Source organism: Electrophorus electricus, chromosome 12 (assembly GCF_041902795.1).
Source record: "Electrophorus electricus isolate QZ-2024a chromosome 12, ASM4190279v1, whole genome shotgun sequence".
Classification (NCBI taxonomy): domain Eukaryota; kingdom Metazoa; phylum Chordata; class Actinopteri; order Gymnotiformes; family Gymnotidae; genus Electrophorus; species Electrophorus electricus.
In genome coordinates, this window is record NC_137508.1 from 7,642,361 (window position 1) to 7,666,752 (window position 24,392).

Below are 24,392 nucleotides of genomic sequence, written 5' to 3' on the forward strand. Positions count from 1 at the left end.
CGTGAGATCATAATAAAAGCATGCATGTGCACACGAGTTTTAAAAAAAACAACAACAACTGTTTGTTTCAGAAACTTGAATCAGCTACACATGAATATGCTTTTTGGTATATGGGGGAGGGGTTGTACTGCACATTACAAATACTGATGCGGGAGGGGGAGGTGGGTGTTAAGTGGGTGATGGTGAAAAGGATTTGCCTGCAATAGAGAAGTTAACCATGACACAAATGGAAAAAAGCATCCACCTCCAAACAAATGATGCTTTAACATGACTTTTGAAGTCACATATTTAGATCTGATTTCATAACTAGTTTGGATTTAGGAGCTCAACAGTACATGCACAGCAAGGCTTTAGTGTGTGGCACATCATCTTTCACAGTGATCTTTTATAGTGAAGAAACCTGAAATGATTGTGTGCATAAAGTAGTCAGACTATTTGTGCTCTTAGTCAGACCGAATCTCATCACATGTGCATTTCCTGGAAGGGGAAAGGGCGAGTTCCAGCAGTGTTTGGGTTAAGAGGATGCCAGGGCTTGAGTCTCAGGTTTCAAGGACAGCCCATGGGGCTTCATCCACCAGAAAAATTCCACTAAAAGCTACACTGTTTACACTGCACAAGCAGTGAACATTAGATTCACACATGTACATGCCAACCTGATTGTGGACTAACACAATCAGTGCAAAGTGTGAAGAACACTGTAAAATGAACTGATAGCTGCACTTTACCTGTTTGTGAGGGTACACATTGATGTGACACTTTATACATTCCTGCCCCATGTTGGCCCAGGAGTTTCCACTCATCCACTTCCTTTTGCATTTGGGGCACTTGTACTCTCCGAAGCACCTCTTCTTCCCTTGATAGGGTGTCAGTCCTTCACCCTTGGGCCGGGCCTAAAACAGCATGGCAGTTACTTTGGTTAGATGAGCCTACTGCTAAAGTCTGCAAGCAATCGACTGTGGATGTGAGTATGAGCCTTCAGTGGAAGAACTGATCTCATGTGACTGCATCCACCCTCAAAGAAATAATATAATCTATACACTTGGGAAATTGTGGTAAGAATAAAATGAGAGATATTTAAGAAGGTGCAAGCTAACATAACAGCTTCCTTTTATTTTTTATAAGAGATGTTTTGAATCCTGAGAGACGGTATTAAACAAAGCCTGTTCCTCAAATCAATTCAACTTCAGACAGCACTGCTCTTAGGACCTTACTTTACCAGGACACCCACTGATAATGAATAAAATCATTAAAACCCCATGTTCTATAGTGTTTTGAATTAACCTTTAAGAATATGTACTAACTGTGCCATAGGCTATGACCTATTTATGATAATAAGCAAGGTTTTGTTGGTATTGGAAGCATCTGTTGGTGTTGGTATTGGAAACATCTGAGTTATGTGCAATAAAGAACTTTTAAACAAGAATTTGTTTTCAAACAGACTTGGGTGTGGTTTCAGCACAATGAGTTAAGCCTGGCACCAATGTCTAGGCCACAACCACTGCAAAAAGGAAAACACATCTTTTCCATGGTGTTACAAACAAGTGCTTTCTGTCGCCATCATGATAGATCACCAAATTCCAAGAACACCCTAAACAAACAAAATTAGAAAACTACTCAAGTTGGTTTAATCTTGTCAGATATAATTGACTTTTTTTTATAGTACCGTGTTTTTATAGCACAACCTCTGATATAACACTGTTGTTATTTTACTAACCAAGACCTATTCAAACAGGTGAAGAAAGAAGCCCTTCAAGGCCCTAGTTTATCCATGTAGCCCTGGTTTATCCATGTGATTGTACCTCAGCGTTAAGGCGACCGAAGCCTGAAGCAGTTCCAGGCGGTGGGGAGGGGTCCACGGGGTGGATCCGTTACATTGGTCCCACATGAGTAATGGGAGGTGAAATCATGAGCATCTGCTCTAGGGCACAAAGAGTCAGCAAAATGCGTCACGGAGGACCTGCTGCATGCGATAGGCCTTCCTCCCCAACCTTAAACAATATGACTTAACCGCTGTCAACAAGCCATCTTCCCAGTTGACAGCAGCTGGAAACCATGACATTCTGTGGTTTAACATCCAAACTTCAGAAAAGTCCTGAATAAGGCCTGACGAGAGTCTGCATATGTCCTTGCTCTTGTGCCACTGCAGGACTGAAGTGGGTGGGGTGCTGTAGTATTGGGAGAATAATAAAAGCCATACCATAACTGACTTCAGCACCACTGATTCACATTTTCCATTATTGTACTCCCATCAGGCATTAGGTATAACTCCCCCCTGGTGGAACGTTTATACTAGCAGTACTGATCAATATCCTTATAATGGTAATACCCTGTGCTATGATGCCATATATAGAATGACCTGGCCCACTCTTTCTCCACATATGCTTTTCTAACAGCATAAAGTGTATCAGAGTGCATCATAAGTAACTCATTTTGCCTTTTCATGTAACAATGAATATGGATGGATCTAGGTTTTGTTAAGTTTTGTTAAGATGGTGCTTTGCTCTGAGGGAGAACTGACCAGAGGTCCTGAAGAATTCACAACTCTGTCTAATCATCACATTGCTAAGAATCTCAGGTCCTATGAAAAAGCCTCTCTCTGTGCAGCGGTGCTCTGTGGTATGCCCTGGACCCATGCCAGAAGACACACATGATATTCTGTTGACAGCAGGTTGACCTATTTTGGTTGTGTTTTTAATAGGTTTAGAGCTAATTGAGTGTGGAAGGGCCTGGTGTGATTAGCATGGTGAGACACTGGAGCTGTTCAACATGGAAAATTATAAATTCTAAACCTGTATTCATGACATGACACACAATGAATCAAAGCACACGGACTCAACACATTTATTGGATATTTAGTTCAAACAAACAATAAACCATACTTCCATAAAACAAAAAACAGCATGAGAGTACTTTGATAAAATAAAACTGTTTCAGAATAAATAAATCGTTTTGATTGTAAGGGACATTTTTTGGTTTTGTGCAAATACCTGTATGTGTTCTACAAATTAGCTGTGAGAAATATCTTGGTTATTTAAAATTAATTAGTCAGGCAAGCAATACTAGAATGTGTATTTATTGTTTCATATTGACAGCTTGTACCAAAATGTTATGACCAACTAAAGGAAAAGAAATGAGCTTGATTTCCAAGGGCAGCAGCTTGCAATGAAATGGGTCTTTTCAGAATAAACTTCACAAGCTGACAGTGGAATTACAGAGTGATGCCAGAGCCCCAGTGTTGTCACTGCATGTTTACACAGTTCAACCTAGCACACTAAAACTGTGTGACCTCTTCAGCCTGGAGCTCGCAGATGGCTACACAGACAAGTAAGACCGCTGAATTATCCTGGACTGCTAGGCAAATTCAAACAGCACATTAGGAAGGAGAGGCAGTAGATGGACAACAGCGATAGACATAGAGCCAGATTTTGCTGTATTGCTTTTAGTCTGTCTGTGTGTGAGGTCAATGTTAATTTCCACGCCAGTATCTGTTAAAATAACAAAAGTTTGTTTTTGAGAGCATACTAGCCACATTCAGAACACGTCTATTTGGAACCTATAGAATACACTATATGGCATAAATGCACTTCCATTCCCACTTTCACATAAGCACACAAGGACCTAAACGATACTGAAGGCAGCAACTAAGAGTAATCTAATGGACCAAACAGAGTCACATTGTCTTTCGCGCTTGGCAACCAGCATGCTCTAGCTATCTTCCAGAAAAACTGCAGGAGTGAGAGCAAAAAGCACCCAGCAGTTCCACACCAATGTCCCTGAACATTAGAGGTACACTGACAGTAAGCCACTGGAAAAGGAAGTGAATCTGAGCACTGTCTCCCCCTCCCCATCCCTCCAGCTGTGTTCCCTGCGGAGGGTAAGGGGGGCTGGGAGCCAGCAGCAGAGCCAACCTCCCTGAAACAGGACAAATACCACAGCAAGGCAGTCATCGCTCGCAGCTGGACAGGGCCCTCCAATCAAGCCCTACAGGACTGAAAAAGGGGGAAGGAAATCAGAAGCAGATGGGTTCCACACTGGTATAATACGAGAAAACACTAACCCCACACCAGTGAAAACAGTGATCTGCTTTCAATTAGGCCTTATAAGTTAGCAAACGAGGGCCAGAAGAAAGTGCTAACATGAAACATTTGCTGTAAGCACAATTGATTCAGCATATTATCATTGGAAAAGATCTGCTGGATGACTGATAAGTATCTGGCTCAAACAGCAGATTGAATACTGGGTGGACAGTTAGAGCAAAGAAGCAGCACCATATAGAATTGTGGCAGAATCCTCCATAAAGGATCCTAATCACAACATGAATCTGGAACAGATACCTCAAACCAAAAAATGTCCCTTTAACCATGCATGTAAAGATCCAAATGAACAAAGTGTATCCCCAAAGGTTTGGATACACGTGGGTTCTGTCTTCATAAGGCAGTTGCATTGATATACACTGTCACTGCTATAATGTATAATGTATATAATGTAATGTGTTACAATCAACTTGAGGACGTATCCAAAAGCACCTGAGATTTTGAATGAAGACAGTTATGACACACTGCATGTAGCCTACAGTTAAATAGCTTGTTAAGCTATATCAGGAGGGAGGCCAGTTCTGTAACTCTTAGTATTCATATCCACTTGCTGTTATGAAGTTTTTAATTATGATTATAACAGATTTTACTCATTACCAACCGTAATTACTGTGTATTCCCAGAACCTGTTTTTGTGGAATCAAGTTTAGATATTACAATGCAATTAAAAGGGGTCAATAAAGAAAACAAGGTTACAAATTATTTCTGTATTGAACTCTCTTTAAATGGATGCATGGAAAGATCCTAAGTGACAAACTATACCCCTGATACAGACAATTTTCTGAAAGAATGCCAGCTTCTGACCCTGTGCTACCTCATTTTAACTGATGTTCCATGGCAATTCAACGAATATAAGGCAAAAAAGTACAGAAATACATGTCCTGAGGTCACAAAGATAGCGATATGTTGTAGTGCTATGTGGGACAGTCTTTGTGAAGCTATTAATATAAGGCTCTAATGATTGTAGCATCAATAAAACTGTGTAATAGGAATATTTAACATTACAAGCATAATACACCACAACACTACGATCATTACAGTGGTTCAGATTATCATTTGTTATTTACTTGCTTACTGCTTCATTATATCCATGTGATTTTATGTTTATTTCAGCAGCATTTTTTTTCTTGTTGACTAGTTTGTTTAAATACAGCATATGATACAAAATGCAGCGTGAGGTTTCCAAAACTTGCTCAATGCGTGTCCAAGGCCACACACACACACACACACACACACACACACACACACACACACACACACACACACATATATATATATATATATATATATATATATATATATATATATATATATATATATATATATATATATATGCATATATACATAGGCATGACATACCAATCATTTTCTAAAAGCAATGCCAAATCATCACAATGTATTATATCCTCTTTAGTGATTAAGCTGTTGTTGCTAAATGTTATGATCTGAGGCAATAACACTGTTGCTTTTATGTTTCTACCAATGACAACATTTCTGTTCAAGCATGTTTACATATTTAAATAAATAAAATGAAATTTATTTTTGCAACCTTAAAAATAGCTGTTCACAGCAACATCAGAAAGTCTGTGTTGTTTACAACTACAACATGCCTTTCACTCCTCAGTACCTTATGTGCTCCAAATGATTTGATTTCTGTAAAGTATTTATTGGAAAGATAACTGTGCTATTTAAGTGCATTCTTGATGGTAATAGTAGAAAACCACTTCTCTAGCCTTGTCTGAGCACTTTGTTTTTGTTAGGAACTGCATGTCATCTTTTGAGGCACAGGATGGAGAAAAGCCCACACAAATCAAGAGTACTTTTTTTTGGCTTTAAGTTGCACAATAGATGTGGTGACTGTGGCGTCAACAGAAAGCAGAGCACATATAATCTTTGACTAATCACAAAAACCACTCTTGCTAACTCCACACAATAGCATGAATAGCATGGGCTAAACAGTCACATGAATATAATTAAGCTTGCTGATTAAAGAAGATCTCTATAGGACAATAACTGCTCCACTCAGTTTCACTCAGATACATTACTATTTTTGAATACATAAGTTATGCTATAATAGGCTAGTTCAGATTTTTAAAAATATTTATAATAGATCATAGCATTAAAAAGTGAATGTTTACAGCATTGTTTTTGACACTAATTAAGCTCCTATTCACTGAAGCCAGAGATCCACATGTGCCTTGTACATGTAAACAGAGTGGGAGGACCAGTGTGTGCTCAACAACACTGCACCATTAGCATCACAATGCAACGATCGCATCAAGCAGTGCTCTGTCTGGCCTGGCTGGGGAGATTCAGCCAAGGCCAAGGCGGAGCCCGCAGATGGCCTTTCCTGGACTCTCACACACAAGAATGATAGTGTCGCCCCCCTCAGCTGTGTTTGTGTGCGATTTCCGGAGCGCCCGCCGAAAGGCCCAATCTGCGTGAGCATTCCAGTCAGGTGCATGTTGGTGTTATTTATTAATTCCCACCAGGGCAGCTAAATGAAGCCAGTGTTCCTTAGGTCTCCCCGGGTCCTTTTCTTGTGGGTGCAGCTGTCTCTTTTTATGCCTGCAAGGGCGAGACTGCACTGCAGAGACTGACAAGGAGGAACAGGTGTGCCGTTAAATGATAAATCTGTATGCTCACAATGCCTCTGTGTTTGCAAAATCAGCCCTCCTGGAACTGAGAGCTCAGGCACACCGAGAAGACTCACAAATAATTAAGTGCAGCCCCCACTGAGGAACAAGTGAAGCTGGCACTGACATGGCTTTAGCAGCTGACCCAGGGCCAGCCGTGCAGCTCCTCTAGCCATGCTATTAGGAGAGAGGTTTGGATCAGCGATCCTGGAGCAGCCTCCAAAGGGCAGAGGAAAACGAGTTGGAGGTGGAAGGTGATGATCACAACACAAAACTTGACATTACCTGGCATTGTCTACAGTGAACTGAACAAAATAATTTAAAACCTTTGAAAATGTACTAAATGTCTGAAGCAGAAACATTATGCCATGGTGTTTATTCAAATCCTTCAGAAATTGTATTACTGTTGGTTGTAGATATTTTCTTTATTTACAGGAAGACACATTATTAATATAGACACTGCAAATACCAGGTATCTACTGGGAAGTGCAAACTGCATATTGTGCAAATTTATAAAAAAAAGAAAAAAGAAAAAAAGAAAAGTCAATTCTAGAGTTGCCCTGTGAAATATGACTACAAGCTAAGCACAGTCTGAAATAAAACAGTGGAGTAAAAAGATATGTAGTACAATGTTTCACTTAAACCATACTCATAAAACACTCAAAACTAAAGTACACTAAGTACTAAACTGCAATAAATTACCTATTTTCCACTTTTGCCTAGCAGAACCACAATTGTGTCACGTCTATTTTTTCAGTGTTATTTAGAAGGAATGTAAAGTAACCTGGAACAAAATATTACAAAGTATAAAACTGTTTGGTGTGCGTTATTCACCTTCAAGTATAAAAAGTAACTGCCCTCTTTAGTCATCTTAAGCCAATCACAGGAATAATTACCTCGGTAAAATTAGAGGAGAATATCAGGCTGTATGTCTGACAGTGTCCTGTGTCAGACAGCTAAACAGGTAAAAGCAAATTCAGATCACAGTGGTTTAAGAAGAATTTGAACGTTTTCGAATAGCCTTGTAAAAAGCCAAAACCAAAACCCCATTGAGATGTGAAAACCCACAAATGTCGTAGGATCCTGCGATGAGAAATGGGCCAAAATTCCTCCTCAGCAGGGAGGGACTGATCAATAATTACAGGAAACATCTGCTTTTGGTCAGTGTTGTTAAACCAGTGCAGTAACCAGTTATCTTCTAAATACCTTTTTTTCTGGTAACTGAATACAACATTCAAATAAGCAAAGACAAACTGCATTGCATTATACAGTCATTTGCAATTATGTAATAAAGTGTAAGTTAACAAAATGTTAACAACATTTTAAAAAGATACAAAAATGCAAAAACTCAATATGGGAAATACTTTTGCAATGCTGTCTATGAACAATAATGTTCCTCACATTTCACATGCTAAAATTTTCTCATTCCAAGTGGTCACTTCTAATGAAATGCAGCTCAGTTTTTGGGCTCTGCAATCTCTTCCAGGTTACTGCAAAGCTGCGCCATGTTTCCGAGTATTCCAGAGCGCTGGACTGCTTCCTGGTGGCTGGCGCTGGCCCGGGAGTTTGGCTGCTCCCTCTGCCAGCATCTGGAAACCATCAGTATAAACAATGGAGGCCTCGGAGCCCGAGCCCCACAGCCGACTCCCGCGAGACTCCACTCTACACAGAACACCAAACCCACCAGATACAACATGCTCAATTACCCCACAGAGAAGAGCAAGACGAGGGGGAAAAAAACACAACTCAACTTTCCCCTAATCTGTGTTTAGCTTGGCCAGGATATAGAGGAGATAGATTTACAGATATGCTTAAACACACAGATCAAACTTGGCCTTTCTTAAGAGTCCAGTCTCCTATCTCGAGTTTACTTTGACAATTAGTTATAGAAGTCCTGATTAGGGATCTTATTATTCAACTGAAGTTCACTTTGTGCGATTCAAACTGATGCAAATGTGTCCATTTTAAATCATCACACAGATATACTAAAAAGAAAGTCCCTTGATAGTTACTTTTTGTTCCACTTAATTTAAACAGCAATTTCTGATTCTAGATCACTACTAATTACTGACTTTCCATGCCTTCTCTCAATAGTATAAATCATAATTTCTGGAGTGACGAGCATGAATGTGTAGAATCCTGTGAGAGTCTGCTTATTTGCTTTACCTTGTCAAAGACTGTAGCCTGCGGGAGTCTGCATTTCATGGATTCCAGACTAATATAGCAGGCATAAACGTATGCATAGTAACGGGTACAGGAAAAGAGGGCCCATGGGCCCAGAACTCAGAGAGCTAGCCACTAAACCCAGCTGAATGAGAAGCTCTCTTTATGCTAAAGGGAGTCATAGATTATTCACCTGTTTGTTTATGCTGATTTATTTATACACTCTGTAAGTCAACTATTTTTGGCCTGCTCTCAAGAATGAGAGATGTCCAAATTTTGCCTGACACACAAACATATACTGTAGGTTCTCTATGGGAAGCTGCTGTTGGACAAAGGCTATGCATGAGTGCTTATTTTGTCCATGACCAGCTGCTCTCTCTGAAGCGTAATTGCTGAGATAAACGTTCTTATCTTGTACAGTGTTGGCTAAATATAATCTTTAGCATTGCACGGTCCCTGTTTTAAGACTCCAAACTCTATCCATAAGGAGCATGGCATGGAAATCTGTCTTTTTGTGGCATATTATCAACAATAAACTGTTTTTCTGCATATAGGTAAATGAATCAATGTGAACTACACCGATTTGGACAAAGAGACACAGTTTAAGTGTCCTGTGTTACATGTATCGAGCAAGGTTAGTGCACAGGGCAGACCCAAGTACATCCAAAACATACCTAAAAGCTTTATCCCACAAAGTAACAAGGTCCTAATTCCCACCATATAGGTGGAAGAACTTTGATTATAAACATGACTCTTACACGGGCACGCATGTGGATCATCCAGGGCACCTGACAACTTAGAGATTTCATCATTACCAAAGGGTGTACTTATGAAATGATGTCCAACGAATGGGAATAATGAACCTTTAAACCATAACTGCAGTCCATTCATAAGATACTCACAAAATACTTTAGAGCATAGTGAGCAGTGACCTCAATATTAATACATGCAATGGGGACTAAATAATATAGCATACAATAAATCAGTTCTTGGAAACTAGCAGTTTTCTGATTTATAGGCAATAAAATTACATTCAGTCACAGTAACAAATGGAGAAGTGATTACAATACCACAGAATTTACTCAGTCCCCCCCACCCCCCCCACCCAGTTTCTGCAGGGCAAAACTAAAAGGGGTAGGGGATTAACAAAACTCTGGTCCAAGTTATATATATTATGTTAAGTGGACATACCACATCTATTAAAATGGAGGGTCAATATGCACAATCCAAAAGACAGGTAACAGGAAATGAGCTTATAGCTCAAAATGAATCCTAACTCCTCCTATACGCTATGGCATTAGTTTGCTATGTTAAGCCTTATCATTTAATAATTATGAACAGTATTAAAAGGAAGAATCACCATGCTTTGCAGCAATGACCCCTGCCTAGAGCTAAGAGTGTAACCTTAAAGCCATTTCCACAAACTAGTGCTAGATTCACTGTGAGACACTTAAGTCCGTAAGCATTTATCATTTGACTCCTGCATATATGGTGTCAAGCAAATAGCTGACAATCCACTGATATTTTTCAAGAGGCCTTACCAAATATAAATGTCATCAGTGGGCCTGTAAATGCTGTGCTAAAACATGGGCACTAAGAGAGTTACTATCTGATATCACTGAAATTTCAGCTCATATGTAATACACCTTTGTTGCTGTGCTTCTCCAGTACGTCACTAGAGCAAACTTAATCTCAGGAGCCCTTACGTCCAAGTAGGCACATTCGGTGTTAATCCACTGGTCAGATACTCATAGACACAGTGAAGTCATAAAATGTCCCAGGACTACATTCTAGTTTGGTGGGATGTTCCTGTGTGGTTGCACTTTTATGACCCTTTATTTTAGCCCAGGCTGAGAGCAAGAAGTAGCTATAAAAAAAAGTACATAAAAAGTACCTTATGACCAATTAGTTTCTCAGTATCAGATGATAAAACCAGACAAGAAGGATCAGAAGATCAGTTTTGAATTTACTTCTCATATGGAAATCAACTGAAATTTGAAGTAAGTAAACTGTAAGTCAAAGTACTGGATGGAATGGATTAGATAGAGACTATCATTTTAATAATTTTTTTCCTGTGTTTGTGGTGTTCATAATGATTTGTCATCGTTAAAAGTGTTTTCCACTGCAGACATAATAAAAGACCAGGCACCTAGTTGATGGCGATAAACAAGCCTATAGTGGAAAAAGTAGTCACGACAGTTTCAAGAGTATACCGTGTTGATTTAATGCTTGTACTGCTGATATGCCTACAGAAAGCCTTTTGGTAAAAAGTAATTCCTATGTTAAAGTTTTTCTTACCTACAGTGAAATATTTGTCATCTTGCTGAAAATGAACACTAACAGTCAGAGGCGTGACTAGTGCAGCATCAGTTTTTCATGTGGGGTAAGTATTTCTGCCATTCCCACTGTCTGCTGGATCCAGGGAAGTATGTGAACACATCAAGTGGATATCTCTTTGCAGAACCACAGGAGGGAAGGGACTGATCTTTGGCTGATTATCTGCATGTGCTTTATTTGACATTTCTCAGATATGATGAGTCCAAACATTCATGCTTTTGGTGAACCCTTAGAAGAGAGGAATGTTAGAGCGAAGTAAACACTCTATTCATGATGGACCTGAGAGCAATACACAGTCCCTGCTGTTTAGTTCTCAGACACTGGACCATCTTATTTTACGTTAGCTCTTCCTCGTCTTTACCGGAAAAACTGTCACCCACGTAACATGTGATTGGCTGCTCTGACCTAACACAACTGAGCCAGTGTAAGGAATTTTAAGTGCACGTCCTTAGAGCTGAGTCACGTCAGTCAAGACTGGAAACAAATAAAGGCTGACAGAGTTTAGAAGATGAAAAGGTTATGTGAATTTCCCTTCAGTTCAAACCTAGACTGCTAAGACAGCCTCAGTTCTTTGTTTAATGACACTGTCCTTAATCTAACCAAAAGGGCTTGGAGGGAAAAAAAGAGAATATGCTCTGATATTCTGGCAATGACAAACAAAATGTAATGCACAACACAACATATGTCATGAAGACTATCAGAAACAACTTTCTAACTGTAACCGCCAGCACCTAATTATTATTATTTTTTTTTAATATAAAGAAATTTTTCAAAGTAGATAATGTTGAAGTTACACATATGGGTTCTAAGAAACCTGGACTAAACACTGAACCTTGTCCATGGAACTAGATGGCACAGAATACTAGTCAAATTCATAAGCCAATAAACAAATACCAATTAACAAACACCATAAGACAACTAATGATCAAACTTAGGTCCTTTTGCCTGGATTAGGCTTAATTTTCTTTTAATAACATTATTATTACTATCATGTTATTAATATGTCTAAATTTGAGCTAGAGGGTTGGTGTTATGTTTGCAAACAGTGTGGGTGGGATGCATATTTATGAATGGGCACATTGTGTTCCTCAGTTTCTAAGGTGATGGCTTTCCCTTGGCTTGGTGTATAGAAAAATGTTTTCAGTGCATCAGGTTTCGCTGGAAAAATGTTGGAAAAATGTCGCATCAGCAGTAGTTGGCATGGCCAAGCGTCTTGAGCAGATAAAGCTGAACTGACATTTTTTTAGTAGATATAACTGATCGGATTCTCCAAGCTCCTTGCACACCTCAAACACTTGTTGCAGGAAAGCAAATGTGCTCCTTCATAAGTGACAGCACATTACATGGGAAGTGAACTGTATTGCATGGCAACAGCAATACAGCAACAGACGTCACGGCAACCACACGTGTTGTGATAGCCCAGGAAACGGGTCCTCCTGCCATAAACTGGACACTTCCATTATCAGCGCAGCTTTGCTAATGGTGCTGTATTCCAGCTCCATGACTGCCAAGCTATTATCCTGCATTTCTTAACCTCACTGTGTAAGTCAGTCTGGCTGGAAGACTGAGCTTAGCTTCACATTCGTCATCCCCAAGTTCACAATCCCGGATCAGGCCCTACTCACCCTAACGTCTCGTACAGCTGCAAAACGGCATTAGGTTACCCAGGCGATGAATGACATGAGCAGGTTGACTGCCTTGTGAAAAAAAAGAAAAGTTTCCATTTTATCTCAGAGCACACTCTGTACCAAAATTATTCACACATTTATCATACCTTTACCTTTATTCTTAAGTGAACTTAGATTGCCCAGTGTTGTTCAGACAGCATAATAAGATGTGTTTTATATTGTGGTAAATTACTGTTTGAGGTTCCAGTGAATGTGAAATTTTCAACCAAGTTCTTTCCAGGTTAAAACCATGACTATTTTTTTTACACTCCATGTATTTATTGTGAGATGGCACTTACATTGTAGTTCATATGGTTTTCCTGCACATTTAGTACCAAGTTTTGCATGTGTGTGCACTATTTTCTTTGCTGATTCTGACAGTATAACCATATTCATTTGTTCACGTTAGCTTTGATAGTATTGAGTGATGTATTGTGTAGTAAATGGCCATGGAGATGCAGATCTCCCTACAATGGGATGGGGTAGACCATCCAAGCTAAATGGACACTATCATTTCAAGAGTAAAAAGCTTTCTGTTATATCTCCATTCTCACAGATAAGCCTTATCTGTTTACATTTCAGACTCACTATCCTCAGATAGCCCAACCAATGCATGTATCCTTCATACAGTCTTGATTTCTCTCTGTTGCACACAGACACACACACACACACACACACACACACACACACACACACACGCACGCGCACACACACACACGCACGCGCACACACACACACACACACACACACACACACACACACACACACACACACACACACACACACACACACACACACACCTTAGGATATGCATGGGGCTGGGAATCTGAGTAACTGGATGTCTGTAAGATTGTTAGAGTAGAGAGAAGATCTGAGACTGTAAAAACATTCCCATAGTACCCCTCCCCCATATTCTACTCGACTCACTCACCCCCAGCCCAAGCCCCAGTGCCTCCATGAGCCCTGACTAACAGCAGCTAACAGGACTCAACTGGACTCAACACAGCCTGCGGCTCCATGACAAGGGCTTCTCTATATGGATCTCATGTATTGAACTCACACAGGTCACATCTCTGTTTTGTTAAACTCTGTGGCATATCTGCTTGAAATGGAAACATTTACAAACCGCCTAAGTTTCAGAGGGCTGTTTTTATCTTTTCCATTATGTAGAGAGTTCAACATAACAGAAATACCCCTGGTTTCCAAGCACTTCGGATTAAAGCTGTCAACTACTCTTGCTTGAAATGGGATTATTGCCTCCGTCGAAACCAACATAAGTTCCTTTTCTTCATTCATGCTTGCTGATGAAGGCCTTCTATGCTGTCCTGTAAAGAGATTGTGATCATAGTGTCATTTAAAAAACTAATGTGATCTTCACAGTGCTGTAGTCAGCATCTCACAGGGTGAACAATATGGGCTGACTTCCTGACCCCTAAGTCTGGGGAGTCCTAAAGGCAAACAATGGGATCCTTAATTAACACTGACCATTCCCAGCAGCACTAGGCTCTTCCCAACAGGCCCGATTGAGGCCTGCACACAAAGCCTGCTGTGTTTGTTCTACTGACACCCCACTCTGTGCCTGAGCTGCACTGTTCTGCAGCACGTTTCAAGCCACAGTACTATTGCCTTTCAGCAGAGACTGGGAATGGTCAAACCCTTCTCATTTATAGGTCAAATATGAGTGATGCCCTCTTATTGTGTGTAGATTTTTTTTTTTTTTTTACTGCAATGTGCTGTAGAGAATAGACTGCAGAGAATCAGTTATCTGCCTGTGATAATGGAATGAGGTCATATCATAGTAATATTGTTTGGACAGGTTTTTTTGATTAACAGCTTATCTTTAAGGTTTATAGGTTTTCAGGATCGAATGCCTAATATCTAAACCTCAAAGCCAAACAGATCACGGAATAGAGAATAATACTCTCAAAAATTTAAAACTAATTCCAGTAAAGGTATAATTAATATTTGAAAACAAACCCAAATGTATTGTGCACTAAACCGCTTCATAATTCAGATTAATATAAAAGATCCAATAAAAATTTGTATGTCAATTTCATTAACAGATTATGTAACCTTGCTTGTGGGCATGGAATCCTCGTATTCTGTTTGTTTTCTTTTATTAACTTCTGGGCCCATAAGACATGTCTGAACTAAATCCCCTGATTAGAAAATCATTGAAGTCTACATTGAACCTTCTATAAAAATAAAAGTTAATGGAAAAAATATTTACAATAGGTTTAATAAACGATTTTGCTAAAATCACAGATGGAATTGTGACCTCAGAAAACAAACTCTCTCTGGCCCTCTATCCAAGGCAAACAGACCCACTGCAGTGCAACAGCAGTTGTCTTGTTAATCCTGATGTAGGCATTTTTAAAAGTCATTTTGTAACTGAGAAAGCCCTTCTGACACAACTTTGTTAAGCCATCCTAAACCAAAATCTCACAAACTTTGAAGATGACAGCATTTCTACAAAGAGAGAGAAGGGGTGGTGGTGGGGGGGGGGGGGGCTTTAGAGGAATGAAGCTTCCATTTTTAGGTTGTTTGCCATATCTCTACATGTGCCAGCAGTGTAAAGCTTATTGTGGTCTTCCTGTTGGTAACACACTGTTACATAAAAGATACATGCCAAAGCAAAAGGCAGAGACAAAGGAAAGCGCTGTGGCTGCTGGGTCAGCACAACCCAGAGGAAGAACTATATTCCTGTACAGAACATAAACCATCTGGCAGGAAGCCCTCATTTCATTTTCTTTTAACTTTGATTTCCTTTTGAAGGAAGTGTTCACTGTTTGCTCTCTTGGACACTTGCTTCTCTTAAGGCTCTTTCCAAATGTACAGAAACATATATTTCTGTACATTTCTGTATACGTCTTGCCTGTAGCTAAGCATTCTTCATTACTACTACTACTTCATTATGCAAAAATTAAACAGCCTATTCTGTTGCATCCTGTTGGTAACTAAGCATTTGCTCCAGGCTACCTCAGCATACCCTAAATGTGTTATACAAGAACTGGGACTTTGAATTTTAAATATTGCACTGTTAGCCCAAAATGTAAATGATTTTTGAATGTCCCAATTTTGTAGAACCAAGGGAGTTTATAGGGTAGACAGACAGGCTATGAGGAATACATAGCAGCTGGCCTGGACATCTAGGAATGTAAACAGATTATTTATTATGTCACATTACACTCAAATTCACAGGGCGTTTAGTGCAATAGTAGTTGCGTGGCTGTCAAACAAACCACGTACATTTTTATTTACATAGTAAATAACAACAGCTATTGTTTATGTTGATCAAGTGGGTGAGTTGATCAGAAAGTGGCACTGGCAATAACCAGAAAACTACGTAACACAATAAGAATAAAGTTAGAATACAGTATAAATGTAATTTTCAATCAGAGTTATTATTCTAAGGTGCTCATGAGGGAATGGGCTGTATCCAGACTATAGGGTGTAATTGTTTTCCAACTGTGGTAAAGAGTCATCTGTGATGCAACATGCTGTAAAACCAAATTGGAACTAAATTACATAGATATATGTATATTTGAGGATTCAGTTCCAGCATCAGAGTACAACAGGGATTTGACTATTACAACTGTGTTTACGCAATTATCTCAGCAAGAGTCTGGAGAGAAGGTGACCGCCTCCTCAAAGATCTGTGATTGCCTCTTACATCAGAGTGTTTTGCTTTCACAGATGGGTCTAGTCGTAATTGAAGTTTCTTTCAAACAAAGACTTTCTTCTCAAAGAAAATTACACAGCCAGAAGACTGATATTTGCCATTTTAATATATTACATAATGCAAACATTCTTGCCAACAGCAACAACAAACCATTAGGACTTTATCACCTTGACCAAGACCAGGCAAACATGTCTGGACAAAACATGAGCAAGTGTAAAGGCTGTTTGTTTCAGTCTTAATGAGCCTGTCACATCGCAGTTATAAAAGGATCAGCTTCACTGATGCCCCCTGAGAAGAATGAGAGTGCCAACATTTGCCATTTGGTACAAATGCTCCAGAGTGCTGGATCTGCCACATTTGATCAGCAGACCTGTGAGAAACACTGCACCTTAGAGGAAGTGAGCCAGTGCAGCATGAGGAAAACATTTGTGATAGGGCACTGTAAAAAGGGCTCACTTTTTAAGCCTTCAAGGCAGAAAAATGCTTTGAGCCAGTTGAGCTGCATCAGCATATTATTGGGCACCAAGACGAACAAATAAATTTGTAGCTGAAATCACTCAAGACAGATTTCTTAGTATTCGATTAACATGTTTTACAATGATCACAATAGATGAAGATGTTTTGAGTCTTCATCAAGAAAAGGGAAGGAGAGTGAAGGACAAAGATAGAGACAGAAACCAAAACATCAGTTTTCATACTGTATACACAGAACAATCTAAATGTAGTAAAGTGGTCTACTACTAGTAATAACACAGATCATATTATTAGATATTTCGATAGATTCACAGCTATCAAGGGTCTTGGAGTGAACGCATCTCATTCCATTGCTACAACCAAAAATTTCTTACTGAAACCTACTCGAAAGCAAATTGCAGCTGAAAAATTCAAAAGAGAATGAAATTGGAAACATGGCTATATATACACATTCCATTGCCATGATTACAATTTGAACAAAAGATGCATTATCTCGACGGAATAAAGGGACCTCTGTATAAAATCAATGGGATTCATGTGTTTTTTATCAACATAAAAGAATCATCATACTGCCCTTCAAAGTTACCAGGCTTTCAGATTTAGTTGAATCCATCTGTTTCAACTTGTTTCAAAAATCATTTCTTTTATTGCTGACTACTGATCATGTTACAGACCTTTCTGGGATGATTTAAGTTGTAAGAGCTTGTAGAGAACAAGTTGAGCCAAACGAGCATGGCATATCAATGGCACAGTACATCGGTGGCGGGAAATGCAAGAAGAGGGTCTGATAATAACTAGGACCCTGTTTTGGGCATACTTCAACCACTACATGGTACTATATTCCTAAAATGGGCCACACTGATGTTGATGTGTCAAGAAATAAGAAAGCTTGTCGTGAATGACCTGCAGTGTCATTATGTGTATGTGACACAAAAAAGGGTATTGGCATGAGGGATACATTGCAGGGTTTGTGACTCACAGGCTGAGCTCACTGTCCTGCAACCTGCATTCCAGCACTCTCATTTTCCATGAGGAAATCCCACTACAAGCCATAATGCACCCAAGCACATATCCAGTTTCTAGGCAAAACTTTACCAATAGATAACCAGCCCAAGTGTACAGAACAGGGTCCAAAGCTTCGCAGCAAGGATGTTGGCAAGCAGCTTTAGGTCAAAAGAGACGTGTTTACATTCTTACATTACAAGTCTCGCTGGCCATAGGCAAAGCGGAACTGAACAACAGTTGCCATCCCACTAGCTTTTATTCCTCTAACTAGCATTGCCTGTGAATCTGCCTTCCATGGCAAACATCATTTCCACTCAGTGACACATGAGCCAGTGAGCGTGGCCCGTGGCCTCCGCCGTACTCCACGGCCGGCCCACATACTTCCTGCCCTGGGCACACTGCTTCTGCCGAGCCATAACCTCGGCCGAGCCCTAGCCCATGTGTCTCTTGCCACCCCCGCCTTCCCTCCTGGAGGGAGGGCAGTGTTTGGAAACCTGGTCCAGGCGCGGCTCGCGTGCGGTGGGGGTGCGTCAGCAGAACAGAGCAGAATGGGGCTCTCACAGCTGGCTGTGGATCACAGGCTGTACTATACCCTCTGAAGTCACATCTCCCCATTTGTGTTGGCAGAAAACTTCAGACCTCTGGACATGACTAACCCATATTAGAGACCATCTTATCGGGGAATTTTATTTGCTTTCGAAGCCTGGGAGGAAACACAGATTTGCCCAGATGCAGTGTTGTGCAATAGTCATTTCTGGGAACATCCATGAACTCATTTGTATTATGTCTTTGACAGACTCAGAAGAGTGAGTAAGTGTTTGTGTGGCTATAATAAATGCTAAGTAAATCATAGTGAGTTCAGGGGAAGCTGTATGGTTGGACCTTTTGAAATGAGTAGGTGTGGCTTCTGTCTGGGGACTGGGGTTTCTTGTGTTTCCACTGGCATTAATATGAGTGCCTGAAATTTAGAACAGGACAGATCTGACTTTGATATACACTGCAGCCCAGCTACAGGGCTTCTACCTACACACAAACACATATACAAATTTTCTATCAGCATGAATGTCAAGGGAGCTAAAAACAAAAGTGCACTTTTAGTAAATCTTCTACACTGTGCAAATTTCAATTCACGGCTGACAAAACAACACTACTTTTATTTGTACCTAGCTATGCTGAAATAAGCTATCCTGAAATAAGACAACCTCAATAAAAGCAAAATATTGTTTTTGTTGTGATGGTGATTGGTATTAATCTCTATAATCTACATTGTGATTACGTCAAAATCAGTTACAACTATTTTACAGCCTACTCTTGGTTCAGTGATGTTTGAATATTTTCTATCAAGAGCTTTTACGCACTACAAACGCTGTTACTAACTGCAAGTCTATTTCAGTACACAATAGTGAAAATGTCAGTGACACAGAGCCATGCACAAATAGCTATAAGTATTTTATCACAAGACAGGTCTTTTAGCAGCCTGCAGGGAACCCTCATCAGTTTTCATAAAGGGAGGCTTGCCATTTTAATCCCACATCTGGTGTGCATTTCCATCCCATGCAGTTCTGACTCAAGTCTGAATCTTAGAAAGTACCTCACCCTCTCTTTCTGTCCAAAGACCATAAAATGCTAACAGCTTGAAAGTTACGATGACATTGTCAATGTTTAAAAATCTAAAAAAGATGCTGCTTACACACACTACCACAACTTTGCACTATTAAGTTTTGGAACATCCCTATGAGAGAGATACACTTTAAAAATGAATGTTTTAAAATTCTGTAGGTTTCACTGATAACAACAGCAATTGAAGACCTGAGGCAGATGTATGACTAGTGTAAGTATGGGTCACTGATCATATCTTTTCATACAGCACTGATATTAAATTTATATTTAAACTGCCTGACACAATTTTCTCAACAAGTCACAATCACATCTTGCCATAGACAAGATGCATACTGAATTACAGTTCATATGTAAAATTTCCAATGAAGACAAGGCCTGCAGAAAGAATGGAATACTCAAAGGCTTCTGCAGGCTGCAAAGTGAAATATATAATTTGTCTAATTAACACATATGACTCATACACACAATGCATGTTGGTATATTGGGATTGTAAGGGACTTACCTGAGGGCAGTCTTTAATGTAGTGACCCTTATTGAAGCAGAGGTGGCACAGGTAGTTGGGGGGAGGTCTTTTGCTGGGCTTGCGTGGCTCAGAGGACAAGGATAGGTCAGAAAAGTGGTCCGTTAAAGAGTTCAACCCATCCACTATGTTGTTTAGAGAGCCATATGGGGAAATGCTTTTGTATAAGCCATTATTCAAGGCCTGCAAAGAGATAACAAGAGACACATGCACAAATTTCAAACATGAGTTGCTGGAATGATGTGTTGAAACAGACAACATTTTTAAGTGTTAGGTAATATCACCATGCACATATAGATGAGTTGCATTTAATTATTGTATATTAGTGGAACCTTGACAATTATTGTGAAGATATCCTCTTCAAATTGAAAACAAGACAAATACATTGATTTACAATTCCCATACATGGCCTGGACATAAAGATTTTTGTTATACTCCTGTTACACACACACACACACACACACACACACACACACACACACACACACACACACACACACACTTTACAAAATGCAGGCTTTATTAGTAAAAATCTATATACATAATATAACTATTTCTAATAATAATTCAGCAAAAATGCATGTCATATAGGGCAGTAGGTGCTGAAATGCATGGCTTAGGGCAGATAACCATCATACACTAATAGAGGAGATCTCTCCTCTCTGCTCTCTCTCTCAGCAGGACAGTCTCTCAGGGACTTATTCCTAACCTGCAATATTCTGCTTCCACAACACATACATGCATTGACACACACTAACAGATTTATTCACACACACAAACACACACACACACACACATACACACACACACACACACACACACACACACACACACACAGATGTATTCACTCACATAAAAGCATACAAACATATGCACATACACACTCATATATAAGCATATGAGTAGGCACACACAAATGTATGCAGCTGTTGTCATTGCTAGGCCTTTGATTATGATGGTACTTCCTCAGGGAAGAGGTGGTACACTGCACACTTCTGTGAGTGTGTTACAGTGCTCACAAATGGTACTAAGCATTACTAGCACTTATCTAATACACATTTATAGCAGATGTGCTTAAGACTTTTAATATTCAACAAAAGTCATTTGAGCTATTTATACAGAATGTGCAAGTTAAATTAGTACTGACACTGCAAACCTGTATGTCGATAGGCCAATGTATTATCATGTGGTTTTCATGTAATTTTACAATTTAAATAGTCTCATATTGGTAGATGAGGTGCACAGTGGACAGTGAAGTCCCTTTCATTGTAACAAAACAACACTTTTAAAACAAAACATTTTAAAAGCTAACAGTTTTTTTTTCTTTTTCTCTTAGCTTCTGTAAAAGGTTAATTAAAAGAAAAACATCGTCATAAAAACCAAAGGGCCCATTTCATAGACATGGTTTAAACCTAGCCTCAGACAGAACTGTAAATTCAATGATGATTCACCATTAAAACCCTCTTTCCATCCAGGGTTAGGATTAGTATTGGTCTGTGTAACTGACCAATGTGTCTTATTTATGATATTACAACTCTGGAGCCAATTACTGCTGTCATCAGTGCAGTGTCATCAAATGTAAAGTTTACTCTGAGAGTATCACAGTTTAATATTTATTTTTACCAAGGAGCACTATACTCTAATGCTGAAGCAGGTTACCACACCCATCTTCATCTGTAAACCTAAAATAATTTGCAATGCAGTACACAAGAACAACATTAATTAAACTGCATAAATCGATAGATAGATTGTAGAGATATTGCACGGTTTGAGGTATAGCTCACCAATGTATTAGCAGTTATTTATGTTTACTCTCTAGCAGGTCATAACCTTGTGACCCTTAGTACAGTATTACTTAGGCCAAAATTGAAACATACCTTGTAAGTCATTTGAGAATTTCTAAATGTCTACATATCTGACTCTGCTACTTATTTATGTCAAGAAGAGACTTTTCCTAGCCACATGTCAACAAGCAAATTCAATTCATTGTCGCATTTCATAAGCAGAGGCACAAAAATCTGAAAAGGCTGTATATAACCAGGATATATTAGTAAGTTAGTGTACATTGTACTAACAGTGTAAGCAGTTTCGTTTCGTGTTACTATTCGGTTTTCACATTCATAGTCATTCGTTAGTCAGTCTCACTACGTTATGTTCATATTTCTCTTTTGATTGTCACTGAAACAAAATTCCGTTCTGATTTAAAAAAAAAAAGCAACTCACCAGTAAATAATAAAATAAACAAGAAGAGCAATGCAACTTTTTGTGGGTAATTTAGATTGTCTTAGAGTATACGCAGTAAAATGACTTAACATATAACAAACGTCATGGCGATTCTGTAGACTACAAAAGTAGACTCTCACACACGCTCAAACATCAAGCGGTAGTTTTACATATTAAGAGAAAGCTCCATGAACTAACACGGACGTTCTTGTTATTTGACAAACACTTTTACGAAACTCCACAGAGGTTGGCCTACCTCATTCCGCTGAAGCTGAAAGAAATTGTTGAGATAATTGGAATTGAGAGAAGAGCTCAGGTCAGCAGCGGGAGTCTTGCTGTAGTTCAGGTCCGGATGGGAAGAATTGGGTTCGGGTCGGAAGGCATCGAAAGCACTCGTCTGATGGGTGTCTTGTAAAGAGAGATAAACCCAATTTAGAAGCTGTGCAGGTTGGTACACAGAGGTACTACTGTCTATGGCAGACAACAAGCTCATCTTTTGCGGATAACTTTCTCTCCCACAGTCACTTTTAGACAAGCCTCAACTTCGATGACTTGCTTTAAATTTACTGAATGCGCCGTCCGGTTTTTCACACCCCAGAAGTGAAAACTGCGCTCTTCTTCCCGCTCGAACCCTATTCCTCTCCTGGGATCCCCTCCCAGGTTTACGATTAGGCGAAAGTTATTCCCCTAACATGTCATTACAAAAGTTTTAGCCCGCTGTTTGCGGCCCGTTATCTCTCTTTATTTGCACTGCTACAGTAACGACCTTATTGCATATTCAGTTGGTGATAGTGTGCGTCATCTTCTACAAGAACGAATCAACGCGTAGCCCAAAATATATGTACATGTATATTAGTGGAATTTGCTGACTATTGGTTACCATCTAACATTGATTATAATATTCATACAGGCTTGCTCGCAAGCCATGTCAACAGAGAATGTAGAATTTACAAAACGCAACGTAAGTGTGACATGGGCATAGAGCTTCATTGTGGAAATATGGCACACAAAAACTGTTTTCAGAGCATCTGACTGTTAGTATCACAGGTGGACAGGTGGAAACATAGGCTAAGAAGTATATTGGTTAAAATCTTTTGAGTACATATTTTTGGCCTAATCACAAAAAAATATTTTTTTTCGAGGTACACAAATAAAAGCCTCTACTTTCTGATCTTTGGTAGCTAAAATCACAAACAAAATTTTTAAGAATCTTTTTTTTTTTTTTATAAAGTAGAAAGTGCATCATATGAGCCTTTGTTGTGGACTTTCAAAAGCTTAAGGTGTGTAGTTTCACATATTCAACTAAACAGGAAAAAAAAACAAATGGCTCTGTTTGTTTAGCTAGAGGTGAGATTCGTGAGCAATGCCCAACAAGTTCCTGAGTAAATATCCATGAGCAACTTTTTCTTTAACCTTAGCATACGCACACATAAAGCTACGCAGCTACTTTCTTAAATTAGTTTGGATTAACATTCTTCTTGACTTCATTTTAAAAATATTAAAATAAATTGTGAAGATTGGTGGCTTAAAATACATATGGGGTAACTGGTCTTTTAGCTAATTTTAGCATTTGATGAAGTAATTTCTTTAGTTGATTCAGCCTATGAGTTCAGTAACACAGTTAAACACAGCCCACTGAGAATACACATGGCCAGGAAGCAAACAACACAGCACATATAATAGCAAACATGACAATGTTTTTAACTAGTCCTAGCAAATTTGCCGGACAATTTTTGGAAGAAACTGAGAAACTTTAAAACAAGGTTTAAAGGAAAACTGTTTAATTAGATTAATCAATGTAAAATATAGCATATACAGAGGCCAGTGTGAGAAATATAAACAAGTGTCCTTCCGGTATTAGGAAATTTCTTATTCAACTGCATAAATAACATGCTTCACACAGCACTTAACAGCCTTATGCTCCATCTTGTGGCAAAGTAGGAAAGAGCTTTTTTTTTGCTTCCCAGTCGT

At 39.3% G+C, this 24,392-nt stretch overlaps 1 protein-coding gene and 1 non-coding gene across 2 annotated transcripts in view; one reads left to right on the forward strand and one right to left on the reverse strand.

Moving 5' to 3' along the window:
* zcchc24 (zinc finger, CCHC domain containing 24) overlaps window positions 1-23,191 on the reverse strand; it is a 28,489-nt gene extending 5,298 nt beyond the window's left edge. The window contains exons 1-3 of the mRNA XM_027015792.3: window positions 22,678-23,191; window positions 20,181-20,381; window positions 726-890 (exon numbers count right to left, since the gene is read on the reverse strand). Coding sequence (XP_026871593.1) covers window positions 726-890; window positions 20,181-20,381; window positions 22,678-22,914 — 603 coding nt within the window. The 5' untranslated portion in view covers window positions 22,915-23,191. The remainder of the gene's footprint in view (window positions 1-725; window positions 891-20,180; window positions 20,382-22,677) is intronic.
* Window positions 10,824-24,392, forward strand: part of si:ch73-6k14.2 (DEPP1 autophagy regulator) — a 29,981-nt gene continuing 16,412 nt past the window's right edge. The window contains exon 1 of the transcript XR_014126282.1: window positions 10,824-11,276. This is a non-coding gene — a transcript (DEPP1 autophagy regulator). The remainder of the gene's footprint in view (window positions 11,277-24,392) is intronic.